Source organism: Lepidochelys kempii, chromosome 6 (genome assembly GCF_965140285.1).
Source record: "Lepidochelys kempii isolate rLepKem1 chromosome 6, rLepKem1.hap1, whole genome shotgun sequence".
Taxonomy (NCBI): Eukaryota; Metazoa; Chordata; order Testudines; family Cheloniidae; genus Lepidochelys; species Lepidochelys kempii.
In genome coordinates, this window is record NC_136385.1 from 11,257,506 (window position 1) to 11,275,407 (window position 17,902).

A 17,902-nucleotide genomic window follows, 5' to 3' on the forward strand; every position below is an offset into this window, starting at 1 on the left:
CTCTGACTGCCAGATGCTGGGCCTGGATGACAAGGGATGGCTCACTTGATAATTGCCCTGTTCTGTTCATTCCCTCTGAAGCACCTGGCATTGGCCACTGCTGGAAGACAGGATACTGGGCTAGATGGACTATTGGTCTGACCCAGTAAGGCCATTCTTACGTTCTGCAAGGGTAGCTATAGTACATCCTGCGCCCCCCTGGAGCTCGGCTCACTCACACGTGGCTCGGACTTCGGGGGGGGGCGGGGGGAGGCGCATGCCAGCATAGGCGCCGACTCCGGGAACACCCATGGGGGAAAGTTAGTGCGTGCTCAGCTCCCACCAACAGTCAAGCTCCCCACACTCAGCACCTCCTGCCCACCACGAACAGCTGTTACACAGAGTTCAGGATGCTCCGGGAGGAAGGGGGAGGAGCGGGGATGGGGAGTGCTTGGGGGAGGAGGCAGGGAAGAGGCGTGTCGGGGCGGGGATTTGGGGGAAGTGTTGGAATGGGGCAGTGTGGGGGCGGAGCAGGGGCAGGAATAGGAAGGGGTGAGGGGCAGGGCCTAGGACGGAGGCAGGGCCGAGCATCCCCTGGCTAGAGGGGAAGTCAGCACCTATGCATGCCAGAGTTTGTCGTGCTCGTGTGAGCTCCACCTCTCTAGAATGGCTTTCACAGTGTACGGTGGGAAAACTTGCCTGTCCCTCCTGGGGATGGTGGGGGACAATGGCATGAGCTCTTCAAATGGAGTGGTGAAAGGTGCAGCCCCAAAGACTCAGCGTGTAATTTGATGATACTCACAGCATCAGCTGTACATCTCAGACACTAGACACCAGTGTAAGGACAGAGTCTGCCTGAGCTATGCACATTCTCCACTTCCTGTGCCAGGGTGCAGGCAGGGTCCAACTGGCAGCTCTGCGACCTTACACCAGCTGAGAACTTCCCCAGAGAGGGGAACTCTCAGCTGGCCAGCATGGGCAAGACTCCACCACTGGGCCCCACCTGAGTGGCACAAAGTATCCAGAACAAAAGAGTAGAATCTGGGCCATTATTTGGGGTTTTACCTTGGCATGAGAATGCTGCTGTTTGCTCTGCTCTCTGTATATTAATTTCTGCTACAGGAGCCTCTCCATCTTCATCATCTGAAAGTCAGGGGAACTGATCACAGGAGGAGCTTAAGCAGAAAATGAAAGGGGCTAAGCCCATCTAGCCCAGTATCCAGTCTTCCAACAGTGGCCATTGCCAGATGCTTCAGAGGGAATGAACAGAACCGGTAATCATCAAGTGATCCATCCCCTGTCGCCCATTCCCAGCTTCTGGCAAACAGAGGCTAGGGACACCATTCCTGCTCATCCTGGCTAATAGCCATTGATTGACCTATCCTCCATGAATGTATCTAGTTCTTTTTTGAACCCTGTTATAGTCTTGGCCTTCACAATATCCTCTGGCAAAGAGTTCCACAGGTTGACTGTGTGTTTTGTGAAGAAATACTTCCTTTTATTTGCTTTAAAACTGCTGCCTATTCATTTCATTTGGCGACCCCTAGTTTTTGTGTTATCATAGAATCATAGAATCATAGAATATCAGGGTTGGAAGGGACCTCAGGAGGTCATCTAGTCCAACTCCCTGCTCAAAGCAGGACCAATCCCCAATTAAATCATCCCAGCCAGGGCTTTGTCAAGCCTGACCTTAAAAACTTCTAAGGAAGGAGATTCTACCACCTCCTAGGTAATGCATTCCAGTGTTTCACCACCCTCCTAGTGAAGAAGTTTTTCCTAATATCCAACGTAAACCTCTCCCACTGCAACTTGAGACCATTACTCCTTGTCCTGTCCTCTTCTACCACTGAGAATAGTCTAGAACCATCCTCTCTGGAACCACCTCTCAGGTAGTTGAAAGCAGCTATCAAATCCCCCCTCATCCTTCTCTTCTGCAGACTAAACAATCCCAGTTCCCTCAGCATCTCCTCATAAATCATGTGCTCCAGTCCCCTAATCATTTTTGTTGCCCTTCGCTGGACTCTCTCCAATTTATCCACATCCTTTTTGTAGTGTGGGGCCCAAAACTGGACACAGTACTCCAGATGAGGCCTCACCAATGTCGAATAGAGGGGAACAATCACGTCCCTCGATCTGCTCGCTATGCCCCTACTTATACATCCCAAAATGCCATTGGCCTTCTTGGCAACAAGGGCACACTGCTGACTCATATCCAGCTTCTCGTCCACTGTCACCCCTAGGTCCTTTTCTGCAGAACTGCTGCCTAGCCATTCGGTCCCTAGTCTGTAGCTGTGCATTGGGTTCTTCCATCCTAAGTGCAGGACCCTGCACTTATCCTTATTGAACCTCATCAGATTTCTTTTGGCCCAATCCTCCAATTTGTCTAGGTCCCTCTGTATCCTATCCCTGCCCTCCAGCGTATCTACCACTCCTCCCAGTTTAGTATCATCCGCAAATTTGCTGAGAGTGCAATCCACACCATCCTCCAGATCATTTATGAAGATATTGAACAAAACTGGCCCCAGGACCGACCCCTGGGGCACTCCACTTGACACCGGCTGCCAACTAGACATGGAGCCATTGATCACTACCCGTTGAGCCCGACAATCTAGCCAACTTTCTACCCACCTTATAGTGCATTCATCCAGCCCGTACTTCTTTAACTTGCTGACAAGAATACTGTGGGAGACCGTGTCAAAAGCTTTGCTAAAGTCAAGAAACAATACATCCACTGCTTTCCCTTCATCCACAGAACCAGTAATCTCATCATAGAAGGCAATTAGATTAGTCAGGCATGACCTTCCCTTGGTGAATCCATGCTGACTGTTCCTGATCATTTTCCTCTCATGTAAGTGTTTCAGGATTGATTCCTTGAGGACCTGCTCCATGATTTTTCCGGGGACTGAGGTGAGGCTGACTGGCCTGTAGTTCCCAGGATCCTCCTTCTTCCCTTTTTTAAAGATTGGCACTACATTAGCCTTTTTCCAGTCATCTGGGACTTCCCCCGTTCGCCACGAGTTTTCAAAGATAATGGCCAATGGCTCTGCAACCACAGCCGCCAATTCCTTCAGCACTCTCGGATGCAACTCATCCGGCCCCATGGACTTGTGCATGTCCAGCTTTTCTAAATAGTCCCTTACCACCTCTTTCTCCACAGAGGGCTGGTCACCTCCTCCCCATGCTGTGATGCCCAGCGCAGCAGTCTGGGAGCTGTCCTTGTTAGTGAAGACAGAGGCAAAAAAAGCATTGAGCACATTAGCTTTTTCCACATCCTCTGTCACTAGGATGCCTCCCTCATTCAGTAAGGGGCCCACACTTTCCTTGGCTTTCTTCTTGTTGCCAACATACCTGAAGAAACCCTTCTTGTTACTCTTGACATCTCTTGCTAGCTGCAGCTCCAGGAGCGATTTGGCCCTCCTGATTTCATTCCTACATGCCCGAGCAATATTTTTATACTCTTCCCTGGTCATATGTCCAACCTTCCACTTATGAGAAGGAGTAAATAACACTTCCTTATTTACTTTCTCCACACCAGTCATGATTTTAAGGACCTGTATGATATCCCCCTAGATGTAGCTTTTGCAAGCTGAAAAGTTCCAATCTTACTAATCTCTCCTCATACGGAAGCTGTTCCATACCCCTAATCATTTTGGTTGCCTTTTTCTGAACCTTTTCCAGTTCCAATATATATTTTTTGAGATGGGGCAGCCACATCTGCACACAGTATTCAAAATGTGGGCATACTATAGATTTTTATAGAGGCAATATGATATTTTCAGTCTCATGGGATGAATGAAATAGATTGAGCTTCTGAGTCTCTCACTACGAGGTTTTTTCCAGACCTCTAATAATCCTTGCAGCTTTTTTCTGAACCATTAACAGTTGGTCACCATCCGTGTGGACACCAGAACTGAACACAGCCCTGGTCTACACTGCAAAATTACTTCAGTATAACCAGGTCACTTCGGGGTATGTACAATCCACACCCCTGAGTGATGTAGTTATACCGAGCTAAGCACCGGTGTGGACAGCGAGCGCTATGTCAGCAGGAGAGCTGCCACCAGCGTCGCCATCGCCTCTCGCGGAGGTGGAGCTATGAAGCGGATGGGAGGGCTCTCTCCCGCCACTTAGTGTGTCTTCACCAGAAGCACCACAGCAGCCCAGCTGTATCAGGTCTGTACGTTTGTAGTGTAGACCTGCCACAGTCTCCAGGAACAATCTCTTTAATGCCATGTACAGAAGTAACCCGGCCCCTCTGCCCCTGCTCGATATCCCACTGCTTCTCTCTCCAGGGATCGCCTTGCCACCATAGGCACAGCATCGCACAGGGAGCTCCTGTTAGGCAGGTTTCCACCGGACCCCCTTCTGCCCTTCCCAGGCAGAGCCCCTGCTTTCAAGGATACAGCCCCCATTTGGCAAGTGCGGCCTATGTTCTTGCTTCCTGAACCTTGCCCCTGGGCTGTATTAAAATGCATGTTCCCATGGGCCCAGCCAGGGCCGGCCCACATTTTGGCACCTGAGGCCGGGAGCTCAAATGACGCCCCCATGCCCCCTCACTTGGGCCAAAACTTTGAAAGGTCTCAATTCTGCCTTCTTCCTGTTCTTCTCCTCTCATGGTACTGCTCTGCTATCTACCCCAATAAGGGAAAACTAACAACTTAAAATGCCTTGTTCACAAATTTTAAGTAACTCTTAACTTTCAAACCTCTGAACAGCAAATGTAGTTTTTCTTGTCTGCATAGTAAACATTGGCATTTTTATCTGTTTGAATAATCAAAGTGGTGCTTTCCGTGCCTTCTTGGTTGCAAAGATTTGAACTGCTTCCTGAAGGTCCACAGTCTGGGCCAGCTCATGCTCTATCAAGATGGTTGCAAGGCCAACCAGCCTCTCCTGTGTCATTGTGGAGCGCAGATGTGTTTTTATTAACTTCAGCTTGGAGAAGCTGCATTCTCCACTGGCAACTGTTACAGGAAGTTTAGAAGTATGCGCAGAGCAACAAAAGCATTTGGAAAGAGGGTGGTCATCTTATTTGTGCACATATATTCCAGAACAGCCTTTGGAGTTGATCCTGCTGAAATGTATCTTGAAAGGGCTTTCAGTTCATCACCTAAATCACTCGCATCAATATCGCACATTTCATCATGTGTCAATACTGTCTCTAGTGCCCTGAATTGCTGGTGTAGATCTTCTTCAGGTATAGTGAGGAGTTTGGGAATATCATACAACATCCCAAATATACTGCTGCGTTCCTTGAGCTGCATGAAACGTTCTTCAACTGACTGTATTGCACAATCTAGCACCTGGTTAAAGAATTCAACTTTGAATTGTTGTTTGGGGTCTCTTATGGGATTATCCCATGCTTCATAATCAAAATGTCTTCTTCTTCGGTGACTCTTGTATTCTTGAATGGGTGGGAAAATAGCTTCAGTGTGAAGGTCCTCTGCCAACTTCTGTGCACTCTTCAGAACGTTTTGAAATCCCTCATGTGACCAGTAAGACTCCAGATATGACTTTGCTTTGTCCAGTTGTTCCATTGCTCCAGATATATCAAGATCAACACCTTGGAGTCTCTTGCTTACAACATTTATTTCAAACACTATGTCATACCACAAAACTAAGCCACACAGAAATTTGAAGTCATGTATGTTTCTGGTGATTCCATTTCCCTCTAAGAAGAAAAGGAGTACTTGTTTCACCTTAGAGACTAACCAATTTATTTGAGCATAAGCTTTCGTGAGCTACAGCTCACTTCATCGGATGCATACTGTGGAAAATACAGAAGATCTTTTTATACACACAAACCATGAAAAAATGGGTGTTTGCCACTACAAAAGGTTTTCTCTCCCCCGACCCCACTCTCCTGTTGGTAATAGCTTATCTAAAGTGATCACCCTCCTTACAATGTGTATGATAATCAAGGTGGGCCATTTCCAGCACAAATCCAGGGTTTAACAAGAATGTCTGGGGGGGGGAAGGCTAGGAAAAAACAAGGGGAAATAGGTTACCTTGCATAACGACTTAGCCACTCCCAGTCTCTATTCAAGCCTAAGTTAATTGTATCCAATTTGCAAATGAATTCTAATTCAACAGTCTCTCGCTGGAGTCTGGTTTTGAAGTTTTTCTGTTGTAATATCTCAACTTTCATGTCTGTAATAGCGTGACCAGAGAGATTGAAGTGTTCTCCGACTGGTTTATGAATGTTATAATTCTTGACATCTGATTTGTCATCCCTCTGCCACTGTTCTCCCATGAACAGCTCCTGTCATAGCATTATCCTCCATAAGGACAACTATGGTATCATCTATCTTCCCAATTTGGTGTTTGATAGGCTTTATCGCCTCCACTCGAATGTCCCAGCGTGTGGCACTCAGTGATTTCAGTGTCAGAGATGATGTTCCCAGATGTTGCTTCAAAATTTGCCATCGATGAGTTGATGCAGAGAAAAATACATAGATGCTTTGAATTACATTTGAAAATTCAGCAGCCTCACTAGAAGCTGATGCTGCACCACTGACCACCAAGTTCAATGAATGAGAACTGCATGGGACAAAAAAAGCTTGAGGGTTTAACTCTTGGATCCGTGTCTGCACTCCTCTGTTCTTTCCTCTCATGTTGGCACCATATCATAGCCCTGACCTCTCATGTCAGCTATCGCAATTCCCGTATCTTCCAGCTCTTAAGAAGCACATTTGTCATACCAGCTCCTGTACTATCATCAATGTCAATAAATTCTAGAGAATGCTCTCTGACAGTCACCATGGCAGGGACGTTTTCACTAGGTTCTGTTGTTGTTACAAAATGCACCATTAAAGTCATTTGTTCCATATGGCTGATGTCAGGTGTGCAGTCCAGAATAACAGAGTAATATCTTGCTGACTTCAGATCTGCCACAATCTTCTGTTTGACTTTTGTTCCCAGTAACTGTATGATCTCATTTTGAATGGTTTTTCCAAAGTAGTGGTGTGTGTACATTTCTTGGGTGGTAACTCTTCTTAGATGCTCCTGGAGTACAGCATCAAACTCAGCAAGCATTCTCACAATGGCAATGAGCCTTTTCAGAACATTTTGTCAGTAAAGAGACTCTGATGCAATCTTCTCTTCAGGCTGGTCATCTATGGTGGCTTTTAACCTTAGTCTCATCTCAACCTCTTTCCACCTATGGAATGCTCTCTGGTGATTTGCTGCCTTCTCATGGCATGCCAGATTTTTAGCCAGATTTTTCCAGTCCTTTGTTCCTGTAGAACCCAATGTGGCTGGAACATTAGACTGCAAGAGTTTGCAACAAAAACAGTATGCAACATTCTGGGTTTCTGAGTACATAAGTCATGGCCTCTCCACTTTGTCACCATTGGGGATTTCACGCCAGAAATGTGTTGGATGAAAAATTCTATTTTCATTGTCTTTGGGGAACAGAAAGTTTTTCACTTGCTGTGTCCCATGCAGTACAAGGAAGTCCCTCAGGCTACTCCTCAAGGGGTCCACAGTCCTGGATCATCGAGACTTAAGGAACTAAACTCAGCAGCAGCTGTTTCTTGCACCTCCTCCACACCCTTCTCTGATCTTCACTTTTCTTCAGGAATGTGCATGATTACATCCATTTGAGATGGAGATACGGATGCTGCAGTAGTTGCCAGGTCATCTGCACTCTGACTAACTGGAAGATCAGGCATCTCCTCACCACTCACATCCTCACTGGGGCCAGGAGGCTCACCGTGAACGTTTGTGTCTATGTATCTCAGGAGAGCTCCTTCCTGCTTAGATAGAAAAGCTTCCTTTGCTTTCTTTCTTTCTCTGAATGCTGCACCAGAGGGGAGTTTTCTTCTTTCACTCATGACTGCTGTTCTGTGCTAGCTATAGTGGCTCTCAACACCCAGTTGAAGGGGACAAATAAGCAGGCTGGTAGCAGGGCCTGAGTGAGGGAAGATGTCAGCATCTTAAGGGCCTAACTGGCTCCTACCACTTCAGTTTACTGCCTGTTCTCCTCAAGTGGGTTCAGGGAAGCAGCAGGAAACAGGAAGCCCCCTGAGAAGCTGGTGTTAATCAGTCCAGGCTCCTGGCAGTGCTGGAGAGGTGCACAAGAGGCTCCTCCTCTTCTCTCTCCCTGCAGCTCCTGCTGCTTTCTGTTATTCCCTCTCACCTTTTCTCCTGCCTGCCTGTTCTGTCTCTAGTGCCCTCCTTCCTCCAGCACAGCTCTCCACCATCTCTGTGCATCTAGAGCAGAGAATACATACGCACCAGCAGCAGACACAATTTTCTACACTCTGGGTCCTAGTGGCCCCCCTCCCCGCCCCCAGTCTGGCACCTGAGGTGGCTGCCTCAGTTCGCCTCATGGTAAGGCCAGCCCTGGGCCCAGCTGATCCCGAATGCTCTGTGGAATTGCTCTGATTCCAACACTCACTGCCCACTGATTGTTGTGTCATCTGGGAACCACATCAGCAGTGATTTTGTATTTCCTTCTGGATCATTGAGAATGATATCGAATAGCATTGGGCCAAGGACAGATGAACAAGATCATACTGAAATAATGGAATGGTTACCTGCTCTGTGGGATTTCACCTCCAGCTCCACAGACTCTTCTCTCACTGCACTGCCAGGGACCTGCTTCTTTGAAAAGAAAGTTTTAAAACATTCCAGTTAAAGTGCCAAAGCAGTGACCTTTTAACAGCAGTGTGGCCCTACGATGTAACCGAGATGGAAGGAGTGCATTGGCCTGTTCTGTGCCTTCCTGCAGCAGGGAATGTAGTCCTGCATGAGGGTCATCTTTATGTTAATTGAAAAAGGGAGATGTAAGCAGCCCTGTAAAATGGGTATCTTGGGGATCTGATTTTCACTTTGGTGCCAGAAGGCTGGGCTTGAGTCCTGGGGAAGCCCTGATGGTAAAAGTTATGGGACTCTTGATTTGTAAAATTCTGACTGGATTAGGGAAGGGAGATTGATCACATCTGTTCTCCCCATCCCGGAACTCAAAGGAACACACAATGAAACTGCAAGGTGGAAAATGTAAAACTGATTTAAAAAATACTTTTTAACACAATGAGTGATTAGTCTGTGGAACTCACTGCCACAAGAATTAAGCCAATGTCCTGTTATCAGAGACAACGATGAACTCTATCATAGGAGGAAGATTATCCCACATATCCCATAGGATACTGTGGTGGTTTTTATCCCTTTCCCTGAAGTACCCGGTGCTGGGAACTGTCGGAGACAGGAGATTGGGCTAGATGGACCTTGGGTCTGATTCTGTCTGGCAATTTGTATGCTACTAAACTGTAGGTTAGTTCCTAGCATTTGGTGTGGACAAAACACAGAGGAAATGTCTTCCTTACCAAAGGCACTTAGAGAATGGCTCGTGCAGATTTAATTCTATTATGTATTGTACTCCCATCTGAAGTAACAGCTGATGTTTTCATTATCTTTATAAAAATCCAGTTCTTCTTTGAATCTTGCTAAGCTTTTGGCTTTGGTGATGGATACTGACAGTGAGTTCCACCAGCTAATTACACATTGTGTGAGTAAGTATTTCCTTTGTTCAGTTTAGAATTTCTCACTTTCAATTTCATTGAATGTTGTCTTGTTTCTTTGTTATGAGGCAGGGAGAATAGAAGTGACCAATCTCCCTTCTCTAGATCACTCAGAGCAGGCTTTTATCATGTGTCCTCTTACCCATCTCCTCGCTGAAGGAACCACCCTCCCAGTCTTTTCAAACTCTCTTCATCGAAGAATATTTCCAGGCTCTTGAGCATTCTCATCACCCTTCTGTGAACCTCTCTAAGGTCAGGTCTACACTATAAACTTACATCAGTATAACTAAGTCCTTCAGGGATGAGAAAATCCACACCCTAACCCCTGGTGTAGACAGCGCTATGTCGATGGGAGGACTTCTCCCATCGACATAACTATGGTGCATCTCGCAGAGGTGGATTAACTAAGCCTGGGGTTGGCAACCTTTGGCTCGCGGCCCATCAGGCTAAGCCACTGGCAGGCCGCGAGACAGTTTGTTTGCCTTGAGTGTCCACAGGCACAGAGCCCCGCAGCTCCCAGTGGCTGCGGTTCACCATTCCCGGCCAATGGGAGCTGCGGGAAGTGGCACAGGCTGCCCGCTGCTTCCCGCAGCTCCAATTGGAGCCAAAGGTTGCTGACCCCTGAACTAAGCCAACAGGAGAAGCTCTCCTGTCGGCATAGTAGCATCTTCATTGAAGTGCTACAGCAGCTCAGCTGCCATGTTTTATGTGTAGACCTGCCCAAATTCTGCAATATCCCACATGAGATGGGTTGACCCAGCACTGCTCCCAGTATCCAGTTGGGGCAGCTCCACCGATTTATACAAAGGCATCAGAACATTCTCTGTAAAATTCTCCATCCTGTCCTTCTGCATCTAAACCTCTCGTTTGCTTTTTTTTTTTACACACAGCTGCACTTTGAGCAGAGGTATTCACTAAGCTACAATGGACCCACTTTTTCTGAGCTGGCACAGTTACAATATACCCCTGTAAGGTGTATTTGAAATTGCTCCTTCTCATGTGTATTAGTTTGGGTTTATCATCGCTGAATTCCCCTGCCAGGGTGTTTCCCATTCACTTTGCTTGGTTAGGTCTCACCCATTTTCTTCACAGACTTCTGCAAAATTTTCCTCCCTTCCTCCTTAGCCCCCTTGCCAGATATTTACTAAATATTTTAAACCACAGTTTCCTCCCACAAACCCTTCTGACATCTCCATAGTTAAGCTGTAGCCGCATTGGGAATTGTGTCTTTTGTGCTTTACACAACACCAACAATATGGAGAACCTTCTCCCGGACACAGCTGATCTTAAATAGAGCTGGGCAAATTTTTTCTGCTTAAACATTTTTTCAGTTAAAATATTCAGATTCAGTGACACCAAAATATTTAGCAAATTCACATAGATTTTACCAAACTGTTTCAGTTGAAAAAAACCTTTGGAATATATAATAAAAATGAAACACTTAATTTTTTAAACAATATGTTTCAATTTTTCAGACTGAAACAAACTTTACTTCTGAAATGGCCTTGATTTTATTTTTTAACAATTAAAATACATTTAAAAATGCTCAAAATTGAAATGAAACCAAATGTTTAGTTCAATCTACAATGGAAATGTTTTCAACTTTTTGATTCACCAAAATACTTGGAAAATGTTGTTTTGGGTTTGACACAAAACAATTGTTTTCCAATTTTTCAGCATTTCCAGTAAACCAGAAAAAACTTTATTCGCCCACTCCTCATCCAAATTAACTGTGTTCACTGAACATGCAAAGACAAGGCCCAGCTACATACACATGGCTGCTCCTGCTGGTCCCTGGCACAGAAAACAGTGAGCACCACTAGAGGGCTCCCATACTAGTTAAAGGGGTGCTCCCTTATGTACTACAGGGATAGTCTGTTTTTTCCTTCTCTTTGTTTTCTTTCTTTTAGACAACATCTGATCCATGATAGAACTTTGCTTCTTTATCAACCAGGTTATTGAAAGTTTAAATACATTTCCCATTTACCTGGGATTTAGAGGCTACATGTGGCTGATCCAAACGTTTACGACCCAACTTTTTTTTCTGCTCCTTTGGCTGGGAAGCGGAGCCTGTGAGGTTGTCTCTCTCCATCTTCTTTGGTGACTCCGGCTGGTGCCCAGAGAACTGTTGAATTCTGGTCTCTTGTCCCAGCGACAGCACAAGCTGGGGGAAATATGATTTTATTGAAGGAACCAGCCTTTCCTCTGGGATGTGGTGCTTCCTACAGTCACCCTGGCCTTTGTCACAACTAGATGACCCCAATCCAAGGTGCTTTTCATGGAGTTACAACTTAAGAACCCTCATAAATAAAGCTGGGCACATTTTTTTAGGTGAATAATATATTTGCCAAAAAATGCATTTTTGAGGCAACAAAACTATTTAAAAAAGTGGATCTAATCCAGCAAATTGTTTTGGCAGAAAAAAAACGGGGAAAGAATTTGAAGACCTTGAAATGGTTCATTTTTGGCAACTTCAAAACAAAACATTTCAACTTTTCACCCTGAACTATTTCATTCTGACCACTTTGAAATGAACCGTTCTGAGTTTTCATTTCAAAATGGCCATTTGTTTTTTAATTTAAAAAGTGAAAAACACCTAAAACCAACCCAAAATTAAATGAAAAATCCTTCAACTCAAAATGAATTTTTTCTTCACATATTTTTGGTTCAACCCCTGAATTGAAAAATCAGATTTTTGCTCAGCTCTGCTCATGAAGTCAAGTCGATGCAGGCTGTGGCTGCGCTCTTGGTATGCCGTGCATCACAGTTAGGCCACATACCAGGGCTCCAAGGTCAGCACTGGCTGCTGATTGGCAGTGCAGTTTAGGATGTTGGTTGTGACCCAGAAAGCCCAAAATGGCTTGGGACCTTCCCATTGAAAATTCCGTTCTCTCCCCATGGGATACCTCTACAGCTACGACCAGCAAAGGCAACCAAGCTCGTAGGTCCCTGGTTTAACAAACAGGGATATTTTCTGCAAGGAATTCACAACCTTGCCACTCACTTCACGCCTCCAGATCTGTTGACCTTCAGGGATTACAAAACTCATCTGTTTTCTTGGCTTGCAGGACTGAGTTAATCTGCTCTAACTCAGCCAGGCGTTATAGGGCTGGATGCAGAAATGGCTGGGAGAGATTCTTTGGCCTGGGTTATGCCAGAGGCCAGACTGCTCAGACATTGCGCGCTGCTGGCCTTGGAACTGATGAGCATGTGAATTGTGGGCTATTGGTTTTTCATTTACGTGAAGGCTTCAGGTATCAAAGGGGCTTTTATTATGTTGTACAGCGTCTTTGGGCAGTAGAACTTAGTGCTTCTACAACTATTAAAACCTACAGGCAGTGATAAATATGCTTTGTACAAATCGGCCTAAATTTTCAGAAATGGCCACTAATATTTGGGCACCACGTTTGACTGCCCAGCGAGGGTACATCTACACTAAGACCAGGTTTTCACTCAGGTTTAAGCCTAAACCCACTTCCGTTCACACAAAATCAGTCTGACTCAGATCAGCCAGCACTCCAGACCCTGCTAGGGGATGGGTCAGAGCCCGAATCCCACCTTGACTGTCATTTTACAGTGTGGACGCAGACCCAAGTCAGAAGGTCCGTGTAGTGCAGCATGGAAGTGTTAGCATGGCTGTGAGACCCAGGCCCAGCAATTGTAAACGCAGCTTTACAATGCAGTGTGGACGCTCAACTTCACTTAGTTGAAAATCCAATTTTCCATTAAAAACCAGTTTGGATGGAAATATTTTGACCCGCCCTAGCTGAAAGAAATAATCATAAATAGCAAGAAATCTCAAGGCAGATTAACAGTAATAAATCTAGATCCATTTGCCATTAAAAAACAAAATTAAAAGACTCCGTTCTAGGGTCTGCTCTGGATTCTCTGTGTAGGAGCAATCTCGGGTATTTTAAGAGCTGCTGGAGCAGCTTTACAGCCCTCACCTCCCAGCCCGCTGGCCCGCAGGGTGCTCCCAGGGTAAGGGGATGCCAGTGCAGCATCCCTATGAGAGACTCTGGGCCAGTGTTTGAAAATAAGCCATCCATTTAGCAGTCACTTGAGGGTAACAGAGAGTGGTGCCATATTCATCCCTGACGTGAGGTTGGGTGAGGTTCTCTGGCCTGGGTTATGTAGGAGACCAAATTTAGATGATCATAACAGTCTCTGTGAATTTAGACCCTCTTGGACCAAAATAAGTATTACACTGGCCAGATGTGAATTGGGATCTTGCCCTGGGGCACCACCCTGTGCCACCAGCCAAGCCAGCTTGCCTGCTAATTGTTGGAATAACGATGCTCAACTGATGTTGATCAGGTTAAATAAAACTCCCACCTCATCTGTTACCCCAGCAGCACGGCACTGCAGCTGGGATCCAGGTCCCAATTCCCGTCCTGAACCCAGCAGACGTGCTTCGTCTTGGTTCGGTTCTGAAGTTCTCCATTCTGGGTGCAAAACAAACAACAAGTGAAGATCACCAGTTTTTACCCATCCCAGCATCCTTCACACATGCCTCGTGCCCCTCCTTTCCGGAGCTGTCCTGCAGGACACAGGAAATGAGGAAACCGTTTGGTTCTCTATAGTTTGGACAGGACTTTCTCCAATTGGCTGCTTGTTCCAACCCTCCCCCTCCCCAAAGTCTCTTCACCTCCGTTTCAATCCACACCTGCCCCTTTTATCCTCTTCTCTCCTGCCCTGTCCCCCTCAGCCTCTCTTCTGGGTCCCCTCTCACTTCTCTTTTCTGTCCATGTAGCTGGTCCCCACCTAACTAAACCCTCTGGAAAATAGAAAATTGTTTTGCCACCATCCCATTGGTCACCCTGCTGGTGTGTCCTACCCCTTCCCTCACCCTGGGTCTGTCTGGTTTGTTGAGATTGTCAACTCTTCGGGACAAGGACATCTACCACTCTGTGTCTGTGCAGCATCTAGCACAATGAGGCCACATTTTTGGTTGACCCGAGACACTGTCCTAACAAACATGATTCCTAATGACAATAAGGAAACAGGCTCTCAACTTCCTTTGAATCTGAAGACAAGGCCATTGTGGAGAAGCTAAAAGAATTCTTTGCATTGGTTTTCACTGCGGAAGAGCTGAGGGAGATTCCCACACCTGAGCCATTCCTTTTAGGTGACAAATCTGAGGAACTGTCCCACGTTGAGGTGTCAGTAGAGGAGGTTTTGGAACGAATTGAGAAGTTACATAGCAATTAGTCACCAGGACCAGATGGTATTCACCCAAGAGTTCTGAAGGAACGCAGATAAGAAGTCACAGAACTACTAACTGTGATTTGTAACCTATCACCTAAATCAGCTTCTGTACCAGATGACTGGAGGTTAGCCAATGGGCTGCCAAATTTTTTAAAAGGCTCCACAGGTGATCCAGGCAAGTACAGGCCAGTAAGCCTGACTTCAGTACCGGGCAAACTGGTTGAAACTATAGTAAAGAACAGAATAATCAGACACAGAGATGAACACGATTTGCTGGGGACAAGTCAACATGGCTTTTGTAAAGGGAAATCATGCCTCACCACTCTACTAGAATTCTTTGAGGAGGGTCAACAAACAGGTGGACAAGGGTGATCCAGTGGATACAGTGCACTTGAACTTTCAGAAAGCCTTTGACAAGGTTCCTCACCACAGGTTTTTAAGCAAAGTAACCAGCCATGGGATAAGAGGGAGGGTCCACTCATAGATCAGTAACTGGTTAAAAGATGGGAAAGAAACAGTAAGAATAAATGGTAATTTTTTCAGAAGGGAGAGAGGTAAATAGTGGTGTCCCCTAGCGGTCGGTACTTAGACATATTCATAAATTATCTGGAAAAAGGGGTAAGTAGTAAGGTGGAAAAATTTACAGAAGATACAAAGCTACTCAAGACAGTTAAGTCCAAAGCAGACTGTGAAGAGTTACAAAGGGATCTCACAAAACTGGTTGACTGGACAACAAAATGGCAGATGAAATTCAGTGTTGACAAATGCAAAGTAATACACATTGGAAAATATAATCCCGACTGTACATGCAAAATAATGTACAGTTATTTTACAAGGGACTTGGGGGAAGGGTTGGAATGGGGAAGCACGGGGGTGCAGCAGGGGTGGAAATAGGTGGGGTGAGGGCTGGGGGGAAGGGGTGGAGGGGCGGGGCTTGGGGCACAGTGGGGATCGAGCACCCCCTGGCTAGAGGGGAAGTCAGCACCTATGCATGCCAGGGTTTGTAGTGCTTGTGTGAGCTCCACCTTTCTAGAATGGCTTTCACAGTGTACGGTGGGAAAACTTGCCTGTCCCTCCTGGGGATGATGGGGGGCAATGGCATGAGCTCTTCAAATGGAGTGGTGAAAGGTGCAGCCCCAAGACTCAGCGTGTAATTTGATGATACTCACAGCATCAGCTGTACATCTCAGACACTAGACACCAGTGCAAGGACAGAGTCTGCCTGAGCTATGCTCATTCTCCACTTCCTGTGCCAGGGTGCAGGCAAGGTCCAGTTGGCAGCTCTGCGACCTTACACCAGCTGAGAACTTCCCCAGAGAGGGGAACTCTCAGCTGGCCAGCATAGGCAAGACTCCACCACTGGGCCCCACTTGAATGGCACAAAGTGTCCAGAACAAAAGAGTAGAATCTGGGCCATTATTTGGGGTTTTACCTTGGCATGAGAATGCTGCTGTTTGCTCTGCTCTCTGTATATTAATTTCTGCTACAGGAGCCTCTCCATCTTCACCATCTGAAAGTTAGAGGAGGGCGGCATTACCGAACTGATCACAGGAGGAGCTTAAGCAGGAAATGAAAGGGGCTAGGAGAGTATTTTCCCCAAGTGAGTCATTTTCAACCCAATATATTTATTTCCTGGGTCAGAGCAGCTTAGATGGTAAGAGGCTGCAGTGAATTCTACACCTGGTTCAGCTACTGAATGATCTTGAGCATGTCACATCACTTCCCTGTGCCTCAGTTTCCCCATCTGTAGAATGGGGATGATGGTACTGACCTCTGTGGAGCTGGCATGATGGCTCCTTCCCCTTGCCCCTCCCTGCCACTGTGCACAAACCTGACTGGCTGCAGGGAGTGCCAGCCAAAGGCATAGCATTAACTCTGACCCTTGCAAGGGTTTGAGTGAATGAGCAGGCAGGAATCAGGATGAGAGACAAGCCTGGAAACTGGAAAAGAAAACAAAGAAGAAAGAGGAGCCTGAAGCTAGGGCAGAGGGGAAGCTGCTTGGAGGAGAACCCGCTGCTTGCAAAAGGGATTCTCGTAAACTCTCAGCCAGGAGCTGAGTCCACGTTACCAACACACCGTCCTGAGCTCACCCTGCCAGCCAGCACCAGACTGCAGGGAGAGGTTGGATTGACCCAAGGTAGGGAGGGGATTGCGTTGGTGCGGGGTCAAAAGTCTGTGTGTGTCTAGCCGGGCGAGGAAGAGCTGTTTTGTTGTGTGCTGTGCCTGGGGGAGGCAGTCTGAAATCCCCGCTAGAGATCCTGGCCTGGGTCTGTTCCTGGCTTTGCCTGGGTTATATAAAAGTGTTGTTCTATCATTAAGTGTGGTACTTGTTCCAGGGGTTCACTCTGACCCCTCTGGGAGGGAGGCACAGGTGTCATTTCAGATTTGGGGGGCAACTTTAACCGTGATTCCAGGGGCTACTTAGGCACCTGAAAACTCTAGGTTTTTTGCGGATAATAACTTAGAAATTAGCTGACAGGAACACTGTACCTAATTCCTATATGAAGAAAGAAAAAAATATATACAAACACCTATTAAAGCCGTATTTTAAGTTTATATGCAAGTTTAGGGTGTGGGGCTCAGCAATTTGGGAGAGCCCCCGAGAACAGCCACTACTCCAGTTCGAGAGGAGTCAGCTGAGGTGGTTCGGGCACTTGATAAGGATGCCCCTTAGGAGGCTTCCTTTGGAATTCTACCAGGCACATCCTACTGGGAGGAGGCCCTGAGGCCAACCCAGGACACACTGGCGGGATTATATCTCCCAGCTGGCCTAGGCACGCTTGGGAATCCCCCAGGAGGAGCTGGAACCTGTTGCGGAGGATGGAGGTCTGGTCCTCCCTTCTCTCCATGCTGCTGCCGTGACCCACACCAGGAAAAGCAGCATAAAGGAAAAAGAAGAAGAAAAAAGAAAGATGTAAGTTTAGAACCATCAGGAGATAATACAGCAAAACAGTCCCCATCCGAAACCGGGACGTCTCAATTCTGGAGCCTTAACGCAGATAACAGAAACCCAAGTTTGATACTTTGCACACTATCTTTAGTAGAGATAACTCAAAATAAATAAAATTTGCTTAAAATCTGCTTAACAGACACACTCACTCACTCTATTTTAATCAATTGCTTTTCACTCTCCTAAAAATGTATTTATTTAACTTTAACATCTGTGGTTTTTAATCTTTTATTAAGAACAGGGA

The 17,902-nt window shown here is 46.3% G+C and overlaps 1 protein-coding gene across 7 annotated transcripts in view; it reads right to left on the minus strand.

Annotated features, from left to right (window-relative positions):
- The window catches only part of LOC140913636 (E3 ubiquitin-protein ligase rnf213-alpha), a 175,638-nt gene that overhangs the window by 143,128 nt on the left and 14,608 nt on the right, over nt 1-17,902 (minus strand). For 5 of the 7 annotated variants that reach the window (XM_073350366.2, XM_078853451.1, XM_073350362.2 and 2 more), the window contains exons 7-10: nt 16,141-16,218; nt 13,836-13,945; nt 11,488-11,664; nt 8,517-8,583 (exon numbers count right to left, since the gene is read on the minus strand). In XM_073350366.2, the coding sequence (XP_073206467.2) occupies nt 8,517-8,583; nt 11,488-11,664; nt 13,836-13,945; nt 16,141-16,218 (432 nt within the window). The remainder of the gene's footprint in view (nt 1-8,516; nt 8,584-11,487; nt 11,665-13,835; nt 13,946-16,140; nt 16,219-17,902) is intronic. The other 2 variants (XM_073350364.2, XM_073350365.2) reach the window with 2 other exon arrangements.